This window comes from Suncus etruscus, chromosome 6 (assembly GCF_024139225.1).
Source record: "Suncus etruscus isolate mSunEtr1 chromosome 6, mSunEtr1.pri.cur, whole genome shotgun sequence".
NCBI lineage: Eukaryota > Metazoa > Chordata > Mammalia > Eulipotyphla > Soricidae > Suncus > Suncus etruscus.
This window is the reverse complement of record NC_064853.1, coordinates 41,448,157-41,463,214: the sequence shown is the minus strand read 5'-3', so window position 1 is coordinate 41,463,214 and position 15,058 is coordinate 41,448,157. Positions and strand designations below refer to the sequence as shown.

The 15,058-nt window shown below is 43.1% G+C and overlaps 1 protein-coding gene and 1 non-coding gene across 4 annotated transcripts in view; one reads left to right on the top strand and one right to left on the bottom strand.

Annotated features, from left to right (window-relative positions):
• The window catches only part of LOC126011027 (protein argonaute-1), a 53,500-nt gene extending 40,008 nt beyond the window's left edge, over nt 1–13,492 (top strand). For 2 of the 3 annotated variants that reach the window (XM_049774681.1, XM_049774680.1), the window contains exons 13-19: nt 1,351–1,510; nt 2,046–2,136; nt 4,401–4,595; nt 7,864–7,998; nt 8,786–8,887; nt 9,475–9,674; nt 9,885–13,492. In XM_049774681.1, the coding sequence (XP_049630638.1) occupies nt 1,351–1,510; nt 2,046–2,136; nt 4,401–4,595; nt 7,864–7,998; nt 8,786–8,887; nt 9,475–9,674; nt 9,885–9,993 (992 nt within the window). In that variant the 3' untranslated portion in view covers nt 9,994–13,492. Of the gene's footprint in view, nt 1–1,350; nt 1,511–2,045; nt 2,137–4,400; nt 4,596–7,863; nt 7,999–8,475; nt 8,515–8,785; nt 8,888–9,474; nt 9,675–9,884 lie in introns of all 3 variants that reach the window. The other variant, XM_049774679.1, reaches the window with a different exon arrangement.
• On the bottom strand, nt 5,434–5,539 carry LOC126012901 (U6 spliceosomal RNA). Its single transcript, XR_007497245.1, has one exon. It is a non-coding gene; the product is annotated as a U6 spliceosomal RNA (small nuclear RNA).
• Nucleotides 13,493–15,058: the final 1,566 nt, after the last annotated feature.

Sequence of the window (15,058 nt, the reverse complement as noted above, 5' to 3'; positions counted from 1 at the left end):
TGCAGGCTTCCAGAGCCATATGGGATGTGGGATCCATCCAACCCTGGTCAGCGTGTGTGTGTGTGTGTGTGTGTGTGTGTCTTTGTTTGTGTCTGTCCATTTGTCCATATCTGGTCATGCTTATGGGTTACTCCTGGCTCTCCACTCAGAAATTACTCCTGGCAGGCTTGCGAAACCATGTGGATGTGGGATCCAACCCTGGTCAGGCACATGCAAGACAAATGCCCTACCCCAGGGGCCGGAGAGATAGCATGGAGGTAAGGCGTTTGCCTTTCATGCAGGAGGTCATCGGTTCGAATCCCGGCGTCCCATATGGTCCCCCGTGCCTGCCAGGAGCAATTTCTGAGCCTGGAGCCAGGAATAACCCCTGAGCACTGCCGGGTGTGACCCAAAAACCAAAAAAAAAAAAAAAAAAAACAAATGCCCTACCCTCTGTGTTTTCTCACTTTGGTCCCTTTGATAGAGTTCTTAACTTTTCTCCTCAATAGACTCAACCTGTTACGATTTTTCAAATTTAGGGAGTTGTATAAAATCTATGTCCCAATTTTCTTTTATCACTCTATTAGTGATCTTGTTAAGATAATGCTGTTTATTAGGTACCTAAAATCTCTCGCAAATTTGCTTACCGATTAAGCTACTCTTGAGCTTCAAGTTACTATATTCTATTTCCTACTTGCTCTGATTCATATGATTAAAAAATAACTTCAAACTCAAAATAACATACAAAGAATTTATGATCTATCTATACTGTTATGAAAGATAGGACCCAGGAATTATTCATAAAACTTTTCTGCTTGTATATATAATCTTAGATATCTCTCACATTTTTTCATCTTAATATTTGTCTTTTCATGTAAGCCACCCATTTCTTTCCTGTAAGTAAGTCTAATGCCACATTCTTTCACATCCTGTTCTTTGCTCCTCCTCTTATTATGCCCTCTCAATTTCTCAAAAGCCAGTTGATGTCTCCTATCAGTGCACTGATAGCAGCATGTGTTCTTGCTGCCCGAAATGCTCTCTGCCAAATTCTCTTTTAGTTCTAGATCTTTTACTATATTCAATTTATCTTCAGGGATTACTTAACTCAAGACTTCTTTCTTGGCTACATATTTATTTTCTATTATATGGTCTCAGAGTTCCATGATGAATTTAGTGGTAGTATGTATCATCAGAATTTTCACAATTTTTAAAATTCATCACCCTAAGTGATTTTTAGATAGTGATTAGTCATCATTGTAAGAATAGGTTTCTAGTCACCATTGTGTTCCATAGCATCTGATATTGCCTGGCATCTTGTAGGCATTTACTATATCTGTTTAATTCACTAATACTTTCTCTCCCCGCTCACAGCTGAGGTGAAACGTGTTGGAGACACGCTCTTGGGAATGGCTACACAGTGTGTCCAAGTGAAGAACGTGGTCAAGACCTCACCTCAGACTCTGTCCAATCTCTGCCTCAAGATAAATGTCAAACTTGGTGGCATTAACAATATCTTAGTCCCACACCAGCGGTATGAATTCTATTTTCTACTTACCTTTTTAAGGCAAGTTATGATGGTGGGGTTCGGAGAGATTGTTTAAGGGTGCTTTGCATGTAGAAACTATGATTCAATCACTAGTACCTCATTGGTTCCTTGAGCACTGTTTAGAGTGACCCTATAGCACAGAGCTGAACTTACCCTGGAGCACTGCCAAATGTGATCCAAAAATCAAAGAGAAAAAGGATAATCTGGGCTGAAGCAGTGGTGCAAGCTGTAAGGCATCTGCCTTGCGCGTGCTAACCTAGGACGGACCATGGTTCGATCCCCCGGCATCCCATATGGTCCCCTAACACAGGAGCACATAGCCAGGAGTAACTCCTGAATGTCACTAGGTGTGGCCAAAAACAAAGAAAAGGGGGGGTGGGATAATGGTGGGGATTGATTAAAAGATAGGACTTAGACCAGGCAAAGTGAATCAGACACTGGGAGAGAGGATTAGAGTGGGTCCTAAATAGTTCTATGAAGAGAAGATCTAACTCTTCACCCTTTTTTTTTCCTTATTCAGCTCTGCCGTCTTTCAACAGCCAGTGATATTCTTAGGAGCGGATGTTACACACCCCCCAGCAGGAGATGGGAAAAAACCTTCTATCACAGCAGTGAGTGATATTTTACATCTTATTTTTTGCTGGTGTAGTGGAGGAGGAGATTTGGGTTTTATCTGTAGCGTGCTCAGTGGCTATTTCTGCTGGTACTGAGGAAGCATGCTATGCTAAGAATTGAACCAGGCCTCACATGCAAAGCGTGCTATGCTTTCATCCTGATACTTTTTTTGGTCTTCTTTAAGGTTGTGTGTGTGTGTGTGTGTGTGTGTGTGTGTGTGTGTGTGTGGTGTGTGTGATTTTTGGGCCAACTCGGCAGTGGTGCTTAGGACTCTGGGCCCAGAAATTGCTCAGAAATCGCTCCTGGCAGGCTCAGGAGACCATATGGGATGCCGGGGATCAAACCCAGGTTCGTCCCCGGTCAGCCATGTGCAAGGCAAATGTCCTGCCGCTGTGCTATCACTCCAGCCCCCTAATCTCTGAACTTCTAAAAGTATATAAGATTTTCTTCCTTCACTCACCTCTCTCTCTCTCAACCCCTTATAATATCTCCTTTTACTGATCTATACTTACCAACTATTCCCTTGGTGTCTTCATAAATTTAACACTGGTTGTCCGTGTGTGTGTGTGTGTGTCCCCTCCCCCCACCTTGACAGGGCTTATTCCTGATTCTGAGCTCATGTATCACTCCTGACATTCTCAGAAGACCATATGTGGTGCTGAGGATTGAACTCTGGCTAAACACTTGTAGAGAAAGCTCCTTAGCCATTGTACTATTTCTCTGGCTTCTGTGGTATCTTCAAAAAAATTTTTTTCTGGAGAGTTAAGAGTGTAGACTGAAGGACCAGGGTGATAGGTAGGATGGTTATCTTGTATGCTGTAGACCCAGGTTTGATCCCATGCATCATATATGATCCCCTGAGCTCACGAGGAGTGATCCGGCACAGAGCCAGGCGTGAGCCCTTAGCACAATTGGGTGTGGCCTCAAAACCAAAACCAAAAAAATTATAGACTTGGCGTATTCACCATTTTTCTTGCTCTCCATTTTAGTTTCTTTCTCTCCATCCATTTTTGGGGTATTTCAGTGACAGTATCTCATCATTGAAAGGCTGTTAATTTATTATAGGTACTACCTTTTCCTCTCTCCATTCCTACACTGTTTATTAGATTTCTCTCTTTCTCTCTCTCTCTCTCTCTCTCTCTCTTTTTTTTTTTTTTTTTTTTTGGTTTTTGGGCCACACCCGGTGATGCTCAGGGGTTACTCCTGTCTTTGCGCTCAGAAATCACTGCTTGCAAGACAAGCGCCCTAATACTGCACTACTGCTCCAGTTCTCTCTTCAGTCTTTTTCCTAACTTCTTTTCTTCCTCTCCCCAAAAGATTTCCTTCTCACTTATCTTTACACTGTCCTCACCTTTTTATTTGGCGGTCTGCTTTTATCTTGTAAACTCAGATAATATCTATCTTATGCTTATTTTTATTTACCTTAGGCTTTGTTCACTATCTCCTTCGAAAATATTTCATCACCCTTCACTATGATTTCTGGGTAGATTAGCACTTGTATTAAAAAAATGCACAAACATGATCGGATAAAGTCATTCTTTGAGTTCTAAACCTCCACATACCCCTCTTCAAAGAATAGAGAAATCAAATTTCTCAGATAACTGTCTCATCTAGGCCTTATGCGGAGTACTTTATATATTATAGCACTACATACCGATGGTATTCTTTTTTGTTGTTGCTGTGTGTTTGTTTTGTTTTTGAGCCATACCTGGTGGCACTCAAGGGTTACTCCTGGCAGGCTCAGGGAACCATATGGATTGCTGGGGATCGATCCTGGATCTGCCATGTGCAAGGCAAGCACCCTACTTGCTGTGCTATTGCTCAGACCCCACAGATGGTCTTATCTTTATTGAGTGGAGGAACAAAGTCAGATAAATTTAGTAAAAGCATACATACATAATTAAGTAACAAAACGTAAGATAATATAGTGATTGAAACTAATATTCAATAACTAGAAAAGCTCTTTTTTTTTTTTGGCATTTTTTCCTCATCTTTTTTTTTTTTTCTTTTGTTTTTGGGTCACATCCAGCAGTGCCCAGGTGTGACTCCTGACTCTGTACTCAGAAATTGCTCCTGGCAGGCTCGGGGGACCATATGGGATTCCAGTATTCGAATCACTGTTCTTCTGCATGCAAGGCAAATGCCCTACCACCATGCTATCTCTCCAGCCCCATTTTTCCTCACCTCTTTATTTCTCTAACCCACAGCCTGACTGGGAAGGTGGAAGTTTGGGGACTGATTCTGCCTCTTTGATTGTTAGGTGGTAGGAAGTATGGATGCTCACCCCAGCCGTTACTGTGCTACTGTGCGAGTTCAGCGACCACGGCAGGAGATCATTGAAGACTTATCCTACATGGTGCGTGAATTGCTCATCCAGTTCTACAAGTCCACTCGATTCAAGCCCACCCGCATCATCTTCTACCGAGATGGGGTTCCTGAAGGCCAGCTGCCCCAGGTAGGGCCCACAGAAAGTGGTGGAGAGTCTGATGATAGCAGAGAGTACTGCTGTATGCCTTACTTAAGGTATTAGTACTAGGAGGTGCTACTCCATTGAGCTTTGTTAAATGGAGTAGGATTAGGGATGAGTATCACAATTGAGAGACTTTTCAGGAGTTATTCACTAGTTGGTTCACATTGAAGGCATACTTTTTTATTTCTATTCCTTTTGGGTGTGGGGTTGTTGCCATGGATAGAATCAACCTGGACTGCAGGAGTGCATTTGAGCCATATCTCTAACCCTAAAGATTTACCAATAGTTCTCAGACTTCAGTATGCCTCATGAACACCTCCAGTTCTAAGTAAAACATTTGGAAAGGCTGGATATATGGCTGAATTGGTAGAGTACATGTATGTGGTAGAATACATCCTAGTACCATGTGTGCACCACTTGCTCCACAATCCCCAAAATTATGAAGATTCTACTCTTAAGAGCTTTAGATTTGGGTGATGGAGCAATACCACAGTGGTTAGGGCATTTGCTTTGCCTGTGGCTGACCCATGTTCATTCCCCAGTGTCCTATATGGTCCCCTGAGTCTTCCAGAAGTAATTTCTGAATGTAGAGCCAGGAGTAATCTCTGAGCATCACCGGGTGTGGCCCAAACTACCCTCCTCAAAAAATACAGTTTCTGATTTGGGGGCTAAAGAGATAATACAGTAGAGAGCCAGGTTTGGGTCCAATAAAACAACAAAAGATATTTCTGATTTGCTAAATGTAGAATGAGACCTTATAAGTCACATTTTTTTTATAAGTCACATTTCTAACAAGGTCCTGGATTATGTTTTTTTTTTTTTTTTTAATATGGAACGCTTCACGAATTTGCGTGTCATCCTTGCGCAGGGGCCATGCTAATCTTCTCTGTATCATTCCAATTTTAGTATATGTGCTCCGAAGCGAGCACCTGGATTATGGTTTTATTCTGAAGACCACAGTTTGAAAATGAGCACTCTTGTTCTTTCTAAATAATAAATTCTGGTTTTTCTTCCTGTCAAGCCTTTATATTTTGTTAGACAAGTATTGTGAACTCATATCCTTGACCACCATTTACTAGTATTATCATTATTACTGGACACCTTTTATGTGCTACAAATTGTGCTAAGAGCTTCATATGTATTATTTGTTTGTTTTATTTTGTTTTGTTTTGTTTTGCCACACCTGGAAGTGCTCAGATTATTCCTGGCTCTGCTCTCAGAAATTGTCCTTATGTTGCTAAAACTCAATGGAATGCTGGGTAGTGAATCTAGATTAGCCACATGCAAAACCCTTTGAGATAGTACTTGCTGAACTATCTTTCCAGCTGTATATATTATACTTAATGCTTTCAATAGTCTTGTAAAATAATTGTTACCCCTATTGAGAAAGCAGCATTTAATTGGTCTTGGGGTGTGGTGGGGGGCTCAGAGAGATAGTTCAATGTGCTGAGCACATGCTTTGCATGAAGATGACCCCAGGTTCAATGTCCAGCAGCCTGTATGGTCTCCTGAGCATAACCAGGAGTAACCACTGAGTATGGAGTTTGGAGTTGCTCTTGGAGACCACTGAATATAACCCCCAAATGACAAGAAATCAGTAACAAAAACAAGACAAATTGGTCTAACTCCAAAACCCACACTCTTAACCATTGTGCTCAGTTTCATTTAAGTCATTTGGTGTTTCCTCAAATACTGGATAAGTTTATCATGTCACTTTGCTGTTCAGGAATGTCTTAGTGGCTTCCTGTAACCTTAAGTTAAAATTCAGGTCACTTAGCAAAACAGTTTGACATTGCTAAGCCCCTGGTAGGTTTTTTGTGTTTTTACTTGTTTTAGTTTTCACAACATTTTTTGTTAGTTTGTTCTTATTAGTAATGTTGGTAGGTGAGGAGAAAATGAGTGAAGAATGGGGTTAAGAAGGAGCTGGAGGGGCCGGAGAGATAGCATGGAGGTAAGGTGTTTGCCTTTCATGCAGAAGGTCGGTGGTTCGAATCTCGGCATCCCATATGGTTCCCCGAGCCTGCCAGGAGCAATATCTGAACGTAGAGCCAGGAGTAATCACTGAGCACTGCTGGGTATGACCCAAAAACCAAAAACCAAAAAAAAAGAAGGAGCTGGAGAGGGAATACAGCAGGTAGGGCACTTGCTTGCATGTTGCCGACCCAGGTTTTATCCTGGGCACCACATTTGGTCCCTCAAGCCTGCCAGGAGTGATTCCTAAGCACAGAGCCAGGAGTATACTCTGGGTGTAACTCAGAAACGTAATTCTAATTTATCCCAGATTTTATCCATTTCTACTATACATCTGACACCCAAAGCACAGAACAACTATTACTAAAGAATATTATTCTTGGGCCCGGAGAGATAGCACAGTGGCGTTTGCCTTGCAAGCAGCCGATCCAGGACCAAAGGTGTTTGGTTCGAATCCCGGTGTCCCATATGGTCCCCCATGCCTGCCAGGAGCTATTTCTGAGCAGACAACCAGGAGTAACCCCTGAGCACCGCCGGGTGTGGCCCCCCCCCAAAAAAAAAGAATATTATTCTTTAGTCCATTTTCTGTTTTCTTCTTCTTTTTTAGTTTTTTAAATAAAAGCACTTTATTCTTTTTTTCTTTTTTTTTGTTTTTGTTTTTGTTTTGTTTTTGTTTTTGGGCCACACCCCGTGGTGCTCAGGGGTTACTCCTGGCTGTCTGCTTAGAAATAGCTCCTGGCAGGCACAGGGGACCATATGGGACATTGGGATTCGAACCAACCACCTTTGGTCCTGGATCGGCTGCTTGCAAGGCAAACGCTGCTGTGCTATCTCTCCGGGCCCCAGTGTACCATTTCTTAATGTTAGGACATTTTATGTATATAGAGAGCCAAAATGTTACAGTAACAAATCAACTGAACTGAGTACAAGACTGATTTTTGGCAGTTTGAGCTTTTTATTAGCTAATTAAGGAGACATAAATTAAAAAAATTACAAGTAGCAACCCTTTATTTATTTATTTATTTATCCATTTTGGTTTTTTGGGCCACACCCATTTGATGCTCAGGGGTTACTCCTGGCTAAGTGCTCAGAAATTGTCCCTGGCTTGGGGGACCATATGAGACCCCGGGGGAATCGAACCGCGGTCCTTCCTTGGCTAGCGCTTGCAAGGCAGACACCTTACCTCTAGCGCCACCTCACCAGCCCCGTAGCAACCCTTTAGATCAGAAAGATGTGTGAATTCAAAAGAAGTTGTATGTGTGTCTCCTTACCTTGTGTCTAGATCCTCCACTATGAGCTGTTGGCCATCCGTGATGCCTGCATCAAACTGGAGAAGGACTACCAACCTGGGATCACATATATTGTTGTGCAGAAACGCCACCATACCCGTCTTTTTTGTGCTGACAAGAATGAGCGTGTAAGTGAGGAATAGAAGAGTCTCATCCTCTCTCCCTTATTTTTATGTGGAAGAAACTCTTGAGGTAAAATCTGGGAATTTAGTCCTTGGCCAATTTACCCACCCTGGCCCTTCCTTCCCCCAGCACTTGTGGTCTTTCCTTTGCCACTTCCTTTCCTTAGTTCTCCCACCTTCCCTTTTTTATTTATTTATTTTGTTTTTTGGGGGCCACACCTGGCAGTGCTCAGGGGCTACTCCTGGCTCTGAACTCAGGAATCACTCCTGGCAGGCTCGGGATTATATGGGATGCCAGGGATTGAACCCGGGTCGGCCGCATGCAAGGCAAACTCCCCACCCGCTGTGCTATCGCTCTGGCCCCCCCACCTTCCCTTTTAAATCCTCTCCCTCCTCCAGCGCCTTGGCCTATAGACCTTACAATATAGACCAGTTCCCAGAGAAAAGGGAACGGTCATTTATTGAACTTCTCCTTTGTGCCAGACTTTTTACAAGGCATCTTCCTCACAGCAGCCCTGTGAGGTAGGTACTATGATTATCTTCACTTTAACCTAGAAATGGTAAATGATTTGCTAAGATCACATGACTAATAAATAGTAAAACTGACTGGCACTTGAACACAGATTTGTGTGACTTTAGAATTCCATTATTTCAATACCAAGCATCAACATTCTCATGTACCGTCAGAGAACATTTTTACCTTACTCATGGTGGTTAGAGTAGAAAGAGTTGTGTGGTCCTTGTTTGGGCCAAGGCAGGTCTTGGGATCGTGGTTGTTTTTGTCTCTATACAGATTGGAAAGAGTGGTAACATTCCCGCTGGGACCACTGTGGACACCAACATCACCCATCCTTTTGAGTTTGACTTCTATCTCTGCAGCCACGCAGGCATCCAGGTAGCTGGGCTGTCTTAGGCTTTCCATTGGGTCGTAGATGTGTTGATTATCTTACTGCCTTTAGAAAATACCAGTTACCAGAGTAGCATATAAATCATGGTTCTCATTAAGCATTTAGAATTCTTGATCAAGAGTGTACTTTGAACATCTTAGGCAGATTGACCTTAAAAAGTGTTTTATGACATGTGATTTTGTATCTGTCTCTTTGTGACTAAGTCTTCCATCGTGGCTCTACATTTTTGGTGGGATGGGTTCATGCCCAGCAGTGCTTTGGAGGGGTCACTTATAGAGGTGCTCAGAGTGGGCATGTACATGTGGATTGAGTCTGAACTTCAATATGCAAACCATGATTTCCAGTTATTTGAATTCTCTTTCTAGCCTTTTTGTTTTTTTGTGTCATTGTTGTTTTATGGGGCTGGGAATCAAAACCGGGGCCTAACACATGCAAAGCTATTGCTATATCTCAGCACCTCCCAGCTGTACTCATAATAATAATAATAATAATAATAATAATAATAATAATCCCATTTTCAATTACTGCCCAACCTACTGCCCAACCTGGGGCCCTCACTTTCCTGTCTTCCCAGGGCACCAGTCGACCATCCCATTACTATGTTCTTTGGGATGACAACCGTTTCACAGCAGATGAGCTCCAAATCTTGACATACCAGTTGTGCCACACTTACGTACGATGCACACGCTCCGTTTCTATCCCAGCACCTGCCTACTATGCCCGTCTGGTGGCTTTTCGGGCACGATACCACCTAGTGGACAAGGAGCATGACAGGTGAGTCCTGGGCTAAGGCTGGTCCCTTTTTTGCTTTAGAACTTTGGGTAGATGAAAATGGGTATCGTCTAATTAGGTCTTTGGGCTCATCCGCCCAAATCTGGGCTGGGGTTTTCTTTGAAATTGATTGGGAATGCACACCCTATGGTGTGCAAATAGGGGAAGGGCTTAGCTCAGTTAATCAGGAAGGATTTTTTATTTTCTTTTCAGTGGAGAGGGGAGCCACATATCGGGGCAAAGCAATGGGCGGGACCCCCAGGCCCTGGCCAAAGCCGTGCAAGTTCATCAGGATACTCTGCGCACCATGTACTTCGCTTGAAGGCAGAACGCTGTTACCTCACTGGATAGAAGAAAGCTTTCCAAGCCCCAAGAGCTGTGCCGCCCAAATCCAGAGAAAGCAGGGAGGAGGGAGGAGGCAGGATTACGAGAGTGCAGAAGGCCTTGTTTCCTTCTCAGAGGGGACTAATGGGTGGGGAATAGGGCCTGTAACCCAGACCACCAGCCAGAAATCTCTGATGTCCACCTCATGCCCCACATCCCTCACCCCATCTTGTCACATCTGGCCCTGACCCCACTGGACCAAGAGGGGCCGCATTGGTGCCCACCACACACACAGGTGTCTCATGTGACTCACAGTGCTAAAGACTCATGCCTGACAGCTCGGACAGCTTGGTAAGGTTCACTCTGCAGCCCTGTGGACAAAGCTGGTAGGTTTGAGTTTGATACTTTAGATGGGACAGTGAGGGATTTGATGCAGTGGATGGGAGGAGGGAAGGAATTTTTAGGAGCCTTAATAAGAAAAGGTCTAGATTTGTTTTAAGAAGAAAAACGAAACCAGACCCAGATCAATATTTTAGGATAATAGATGTTTTAATGGGTTGAGAATCCAGTTTATAGGAAGATTTTTAATAATGGTTTTGGTTACTCTCCCCCACCCCCAGCTGCCACATCCCCTGCCCTTAATTCCTTTTCTATCCTTCCTTATACCTCCTCCCTGACAGACATCCAGCACCTAGTAAGACTTAAGGCACTATGGCACTTAGCTCTGAAGTGACACGACCCTGTCTTCCTTCTGCCTGCTGGTGGGCAATCAGTGCCTTCCCTGTAATGGTAATGCTGCAGAACTGCAACCTTTTGTACTTTTCTTTTGGGGGGGAGTGGGTGGGGGGCTGTGACAGGACGTAGGCAGGGAATAAATGCCCCTAACTCAGTAGGCCTCCAGCCAGAATGCCAGTTTTGCATTTGAAGGTTTTGATTTTCACATTCATCAAGCTTTTAAAAAGATCACAACCTCAAGATGGGTAAAATCTGTTGACATTTGCACTTTCAGACATGACCCGTCTCAGAGCTGCTGAGATAACTGGCCTCTGGCCTCTCCATGTCCTTCCTCCTCTACCTTCACAGGTCTGGAGTTCCTTTCCTAGCTTTTCTCATTCTTTATTCCCCTGATGGTCGAGTCTCTTATATTTCAATTTCTTAACTGGGATATGTTTTAACAAAAAATCCTTAAGTCTAAATGATAAAAAAGAGCAAAATCTAAATGTTATTTTTTATACAATAGCTTGAGTCTATTGCCAAAATCTGGAAATCCCTCCTGTATGAGTTTACAACTGAAAAACATTGAGCCATCAGAAGGAATTATGTACTTGTCTCTGGCCTGGATGGGTAGGGGGTGTTTATCTCCTCAAGGTGGGGTTCATCTCCATCCTTCTCTGTGCAGATAATATCTTTTTCTTGCTACAGATTCCCTCCTCTGCACTGCCCTGCACTCTTATACAAGTGCATCTTCCCTTCCTCTGGATTATCCTTTGACTTTGGCTCATCCCAGATTTTAGCATGTCCTGTGGACAGGCTGAGGGATTTTGCTGCTCCCTATTGCTTCTGTTTACACTAATGAATTTTTCATGGTTTCCCACTAGGGCATGTGAGTGGGTGGCATGGGCTTTTTTTTTTTTTTTTTAATATATATATTGGTCTCCCTAGATGGCGATGGGGCATAACTGTCTTGCAGAACTGGAAATAGGGGGTTCTAATGTGGTGCCTGCTGGCCTTGAGGCAAGGCCCCCTCTTTTCTTAATTTCATTTTTTCCCTGTCCCAGTGCTTGGGATAAGAAGTCGTAGCTTCAGAGTAGAAATTCCTCTTTCTGAGGAGTCTGAGCTTTGGTTCACCCAATTGGTGATGAAGCCATGACACTTTAGACCCAGACTAGGCTTGGGAGGCCAGCTGGAAGAATACTCAATTGAATCTTGGCCTGTGCAGTTAGATCTACCATTTCTCCTTTCTAGCAACCTTTGTACAGACCCAGATTTGCTATGCAAAATAGTCTATCCCAGGTTCTGTTCTGGTTAGCTACTTTGATCAGAGACGTCACAAAACGTAGCACAAACATTGGTTATGGAGACGGCATCAGGACTGTTTGGTAACTAACTACTCCTTCTTTCCTGCTGGCTACAGCACGGGATGGTGCCCTATGGGCAGAGCCCAGCTGAAGAACAGAATGGAAGGTTCAGGGAGGAGGCGACTCACTGGAGAGCCTACATTTCTTACACAAGTGCCTAAAGAGAGTGATGCCAACACTCCATCTACCCTGTCCATTGCCTTCATATGTCTACTTCATGTTCAGTCACCCTGTAGGGAGGGGAGCTCTCTTGGGACAATGGGCTCTGTATATTCTCTTGGGTGCGTTTTGGGGCTGGGATCAGGGCACTATTCCTGGAGGGTTCAGTCATTCACCAGCATTTGTAAATGTCCGTAGGGAGCTAGTGATAGCCACTTCCTCTCAGCAACATGTTTGTGTTCTCTCCTTTTCTCTCTTTGCCTCCCTTTATTTGAGTTTTGAGCTGGGCTTGAAATGCATTTTAGTTTTTTTTAGCCCTTTGGCGTTCAAGAAATAAAAGCAAGAGAAGCAACTTGGCAAGGAAATGATTGATCTGATACTTTTAATCTCTGAGATTTGAAAATCTTCCGGAACTTGAAGATCATTCTTCTTTGAAAAGAGTTGTGTGCAGATTAAGATGTGGTCTGAGCAAAAAGTTTTACTTTCTTGAAGTTTGTTTCAGTGGTACCTCTTATTTAACTCTAAAGAAATTCTTAACGGATCCAAGTCTCATCTTCTTAGACAATTTTCTTGTTCTCTTCATTCCACTTTTTTTTTTTTTTTGCCTGCCTTTTCCTTTTCTCTCTTTCCTGGCTTTTTCATTTTTTTTTTATTTACTCAGCTTGCTTGTTGGCCTGCAAGCCTATCAGTCTGCCTATGTGATGATGATTCTCTTCATGTCTACAATGATCTGACTGTTAGCTAGTAAGATTAGGATTACCTCCTTGGCTGCCTAGAATAGATTCTTAGAGAAGAATCTACTCTCCAAGCCTAGTGATGTCCTCTTTGGACTTCCCTCAACATAATACAAGGACAGGGCATCAGGTCTACCTAATTGACACCAAATCAGGAGGGTTTCTTGCAGTTACCACACCTGTCCTCTCCTTTACATTGGTTTCTTTTTGCTTTTTCTAGATCCTAGTTCTAGTTCTGTCAATGGAGCCTGACTTTTATGAGGGTATCAAACCTAATGGATATTCAGGGTTTGGAGGGCTAGGGGATGGGAAAATAATAGAGTGCTGGAAAGAATTTGTATAAAAGTTAGGAAAAGGGAACATTGCTCATTGATTGTTTCTCAAATTCAGCCTGACTCATTGGGGTTGAGGTACATGCTGTTGGCCTCTGGGTAAAGATAACCTGGTTGGGAATTTAAGGGACTTAGAACAAAGCTGCAAAAGAAGTCTTATCAAAATGAGCTGTTCCCAAACATTTTTGTTTCCCCGCCTACTAGATAGATTCCCTGAGCTCCTCCTTGGCCAAACAACAATGTCTTTAGATAACTTTGTTTTTTGTACAGAATTCTATAAATGAAGCTAGCACTCATGGTTGGCAGCCAAGGAGACATTTTATCTTCTTTTTTTTTTTTTTGGTTTTTGGGCCACACCTGGTGATGCTCAGGGGTTATTCCTGACTATGTACTCAGAAATCGCTCCTGGCTTGGGGGACCATATGGGATGCCGGGGATCCAGCCATGGTATGTCCTAGGGCTAGCGTGCAAGGCAGACGCCTTATGTCTTGCGCCACTGCCCCACATTTTAACTTCTTTTCTGGCCTGTGGGCTATTCAAAAGACTAAGACAGTGGTTTAAGACTTGTCATAGTGTCAACAGCAAGAATGGGGATTTCTTCCTCTTCAGGGTGGAAAGTAATTTCAAATTAGCCAAAATATAGTTGTGGAAAATATATGAGAAGTTTTTTATTTATGTGTATAGGGCCTAGGTCAACCCAGCATGGTGATTACAATGTCTTCCTTCTTATAGTCTGATTATGGCAGGGATATGCAGGCACTCTTTTCCTACTTGTTCTTCTAAGCAGACTGGGTGGAGGGATTCTCTAGTTTTCTCTGGCCTCCATTTATTAGGACTTGCCTTCTCTCTGGGCAGGGAGAGAGGCTAGGTTGGTGCTCTCCTTTTATTCTGTTCCCACTGATTTACGACTCTGGCTGCTGTTTTGGAGCCAAGAATGTGAGGGAGGGAATGGGCTCAAAACAAAACCAAACCAGAATAAAGTAGGGAAGGCAGATTTTCTTCTTTAAAAAAGAAAATAGGAAACCCTCCAAGAATTGTGCAACTAAAGACAATGTGTCAAATGCACTAAGTCCCCCCGGTGTAGTAGCAATAAGGGAAAATGAAATGACATTCCTGTGCACACAGTCCAACCTGGTGGGTGTGTGATGTTGCACTTAGCAGCCATTTGGTGGGCATGTGTAACTACTATGGATTTCACTTTAGTTTCTGAACTTTTTAAATCCCTCCAGCATGGGTGGGGACATGTACCTGGAGTCCCACAGCTGTATACTTGTTTGCATTTGTTTCCCTTTGAGACTTGTGTTTGTGTCCTGCTTTGAGCTGTACCTTGTCCAGTCTATTGTAAAATTATTCCAGCAATGGTAATGTACAGTTCCTTTGGAAGCAAGCAACAGCAGCAGCACATTTCTGTGTTTTATAAAGACAACAGTGGCTTCTATTTCTAAAGTTCAGTCTCGCTCCTTTTTTTTTTCTATTAAAGCAAAACTTGGTGTTAATTACTTTTCTGATAGAATTTTAGGTTTGAATCATATATTGGCAAGTAGATACATTGTAGTGTTGAAATTGGAGAGAGAGAGAGAGAGAGAGAGAGAGAGAGAGAGAGAGAGAGAGAGAGAGAGAGAGAGAGAGTGTTTGTGTTTGTGTTTGTGTTTGTGTTTGTGTTTGTTTGGCCCACATCAGCAATGCTTAGGGATTACTCCTGGCTCTGTACTCAGAAATCACTCATGGTGGGTTTGGGGGACCATATGGGATGCTGGGAT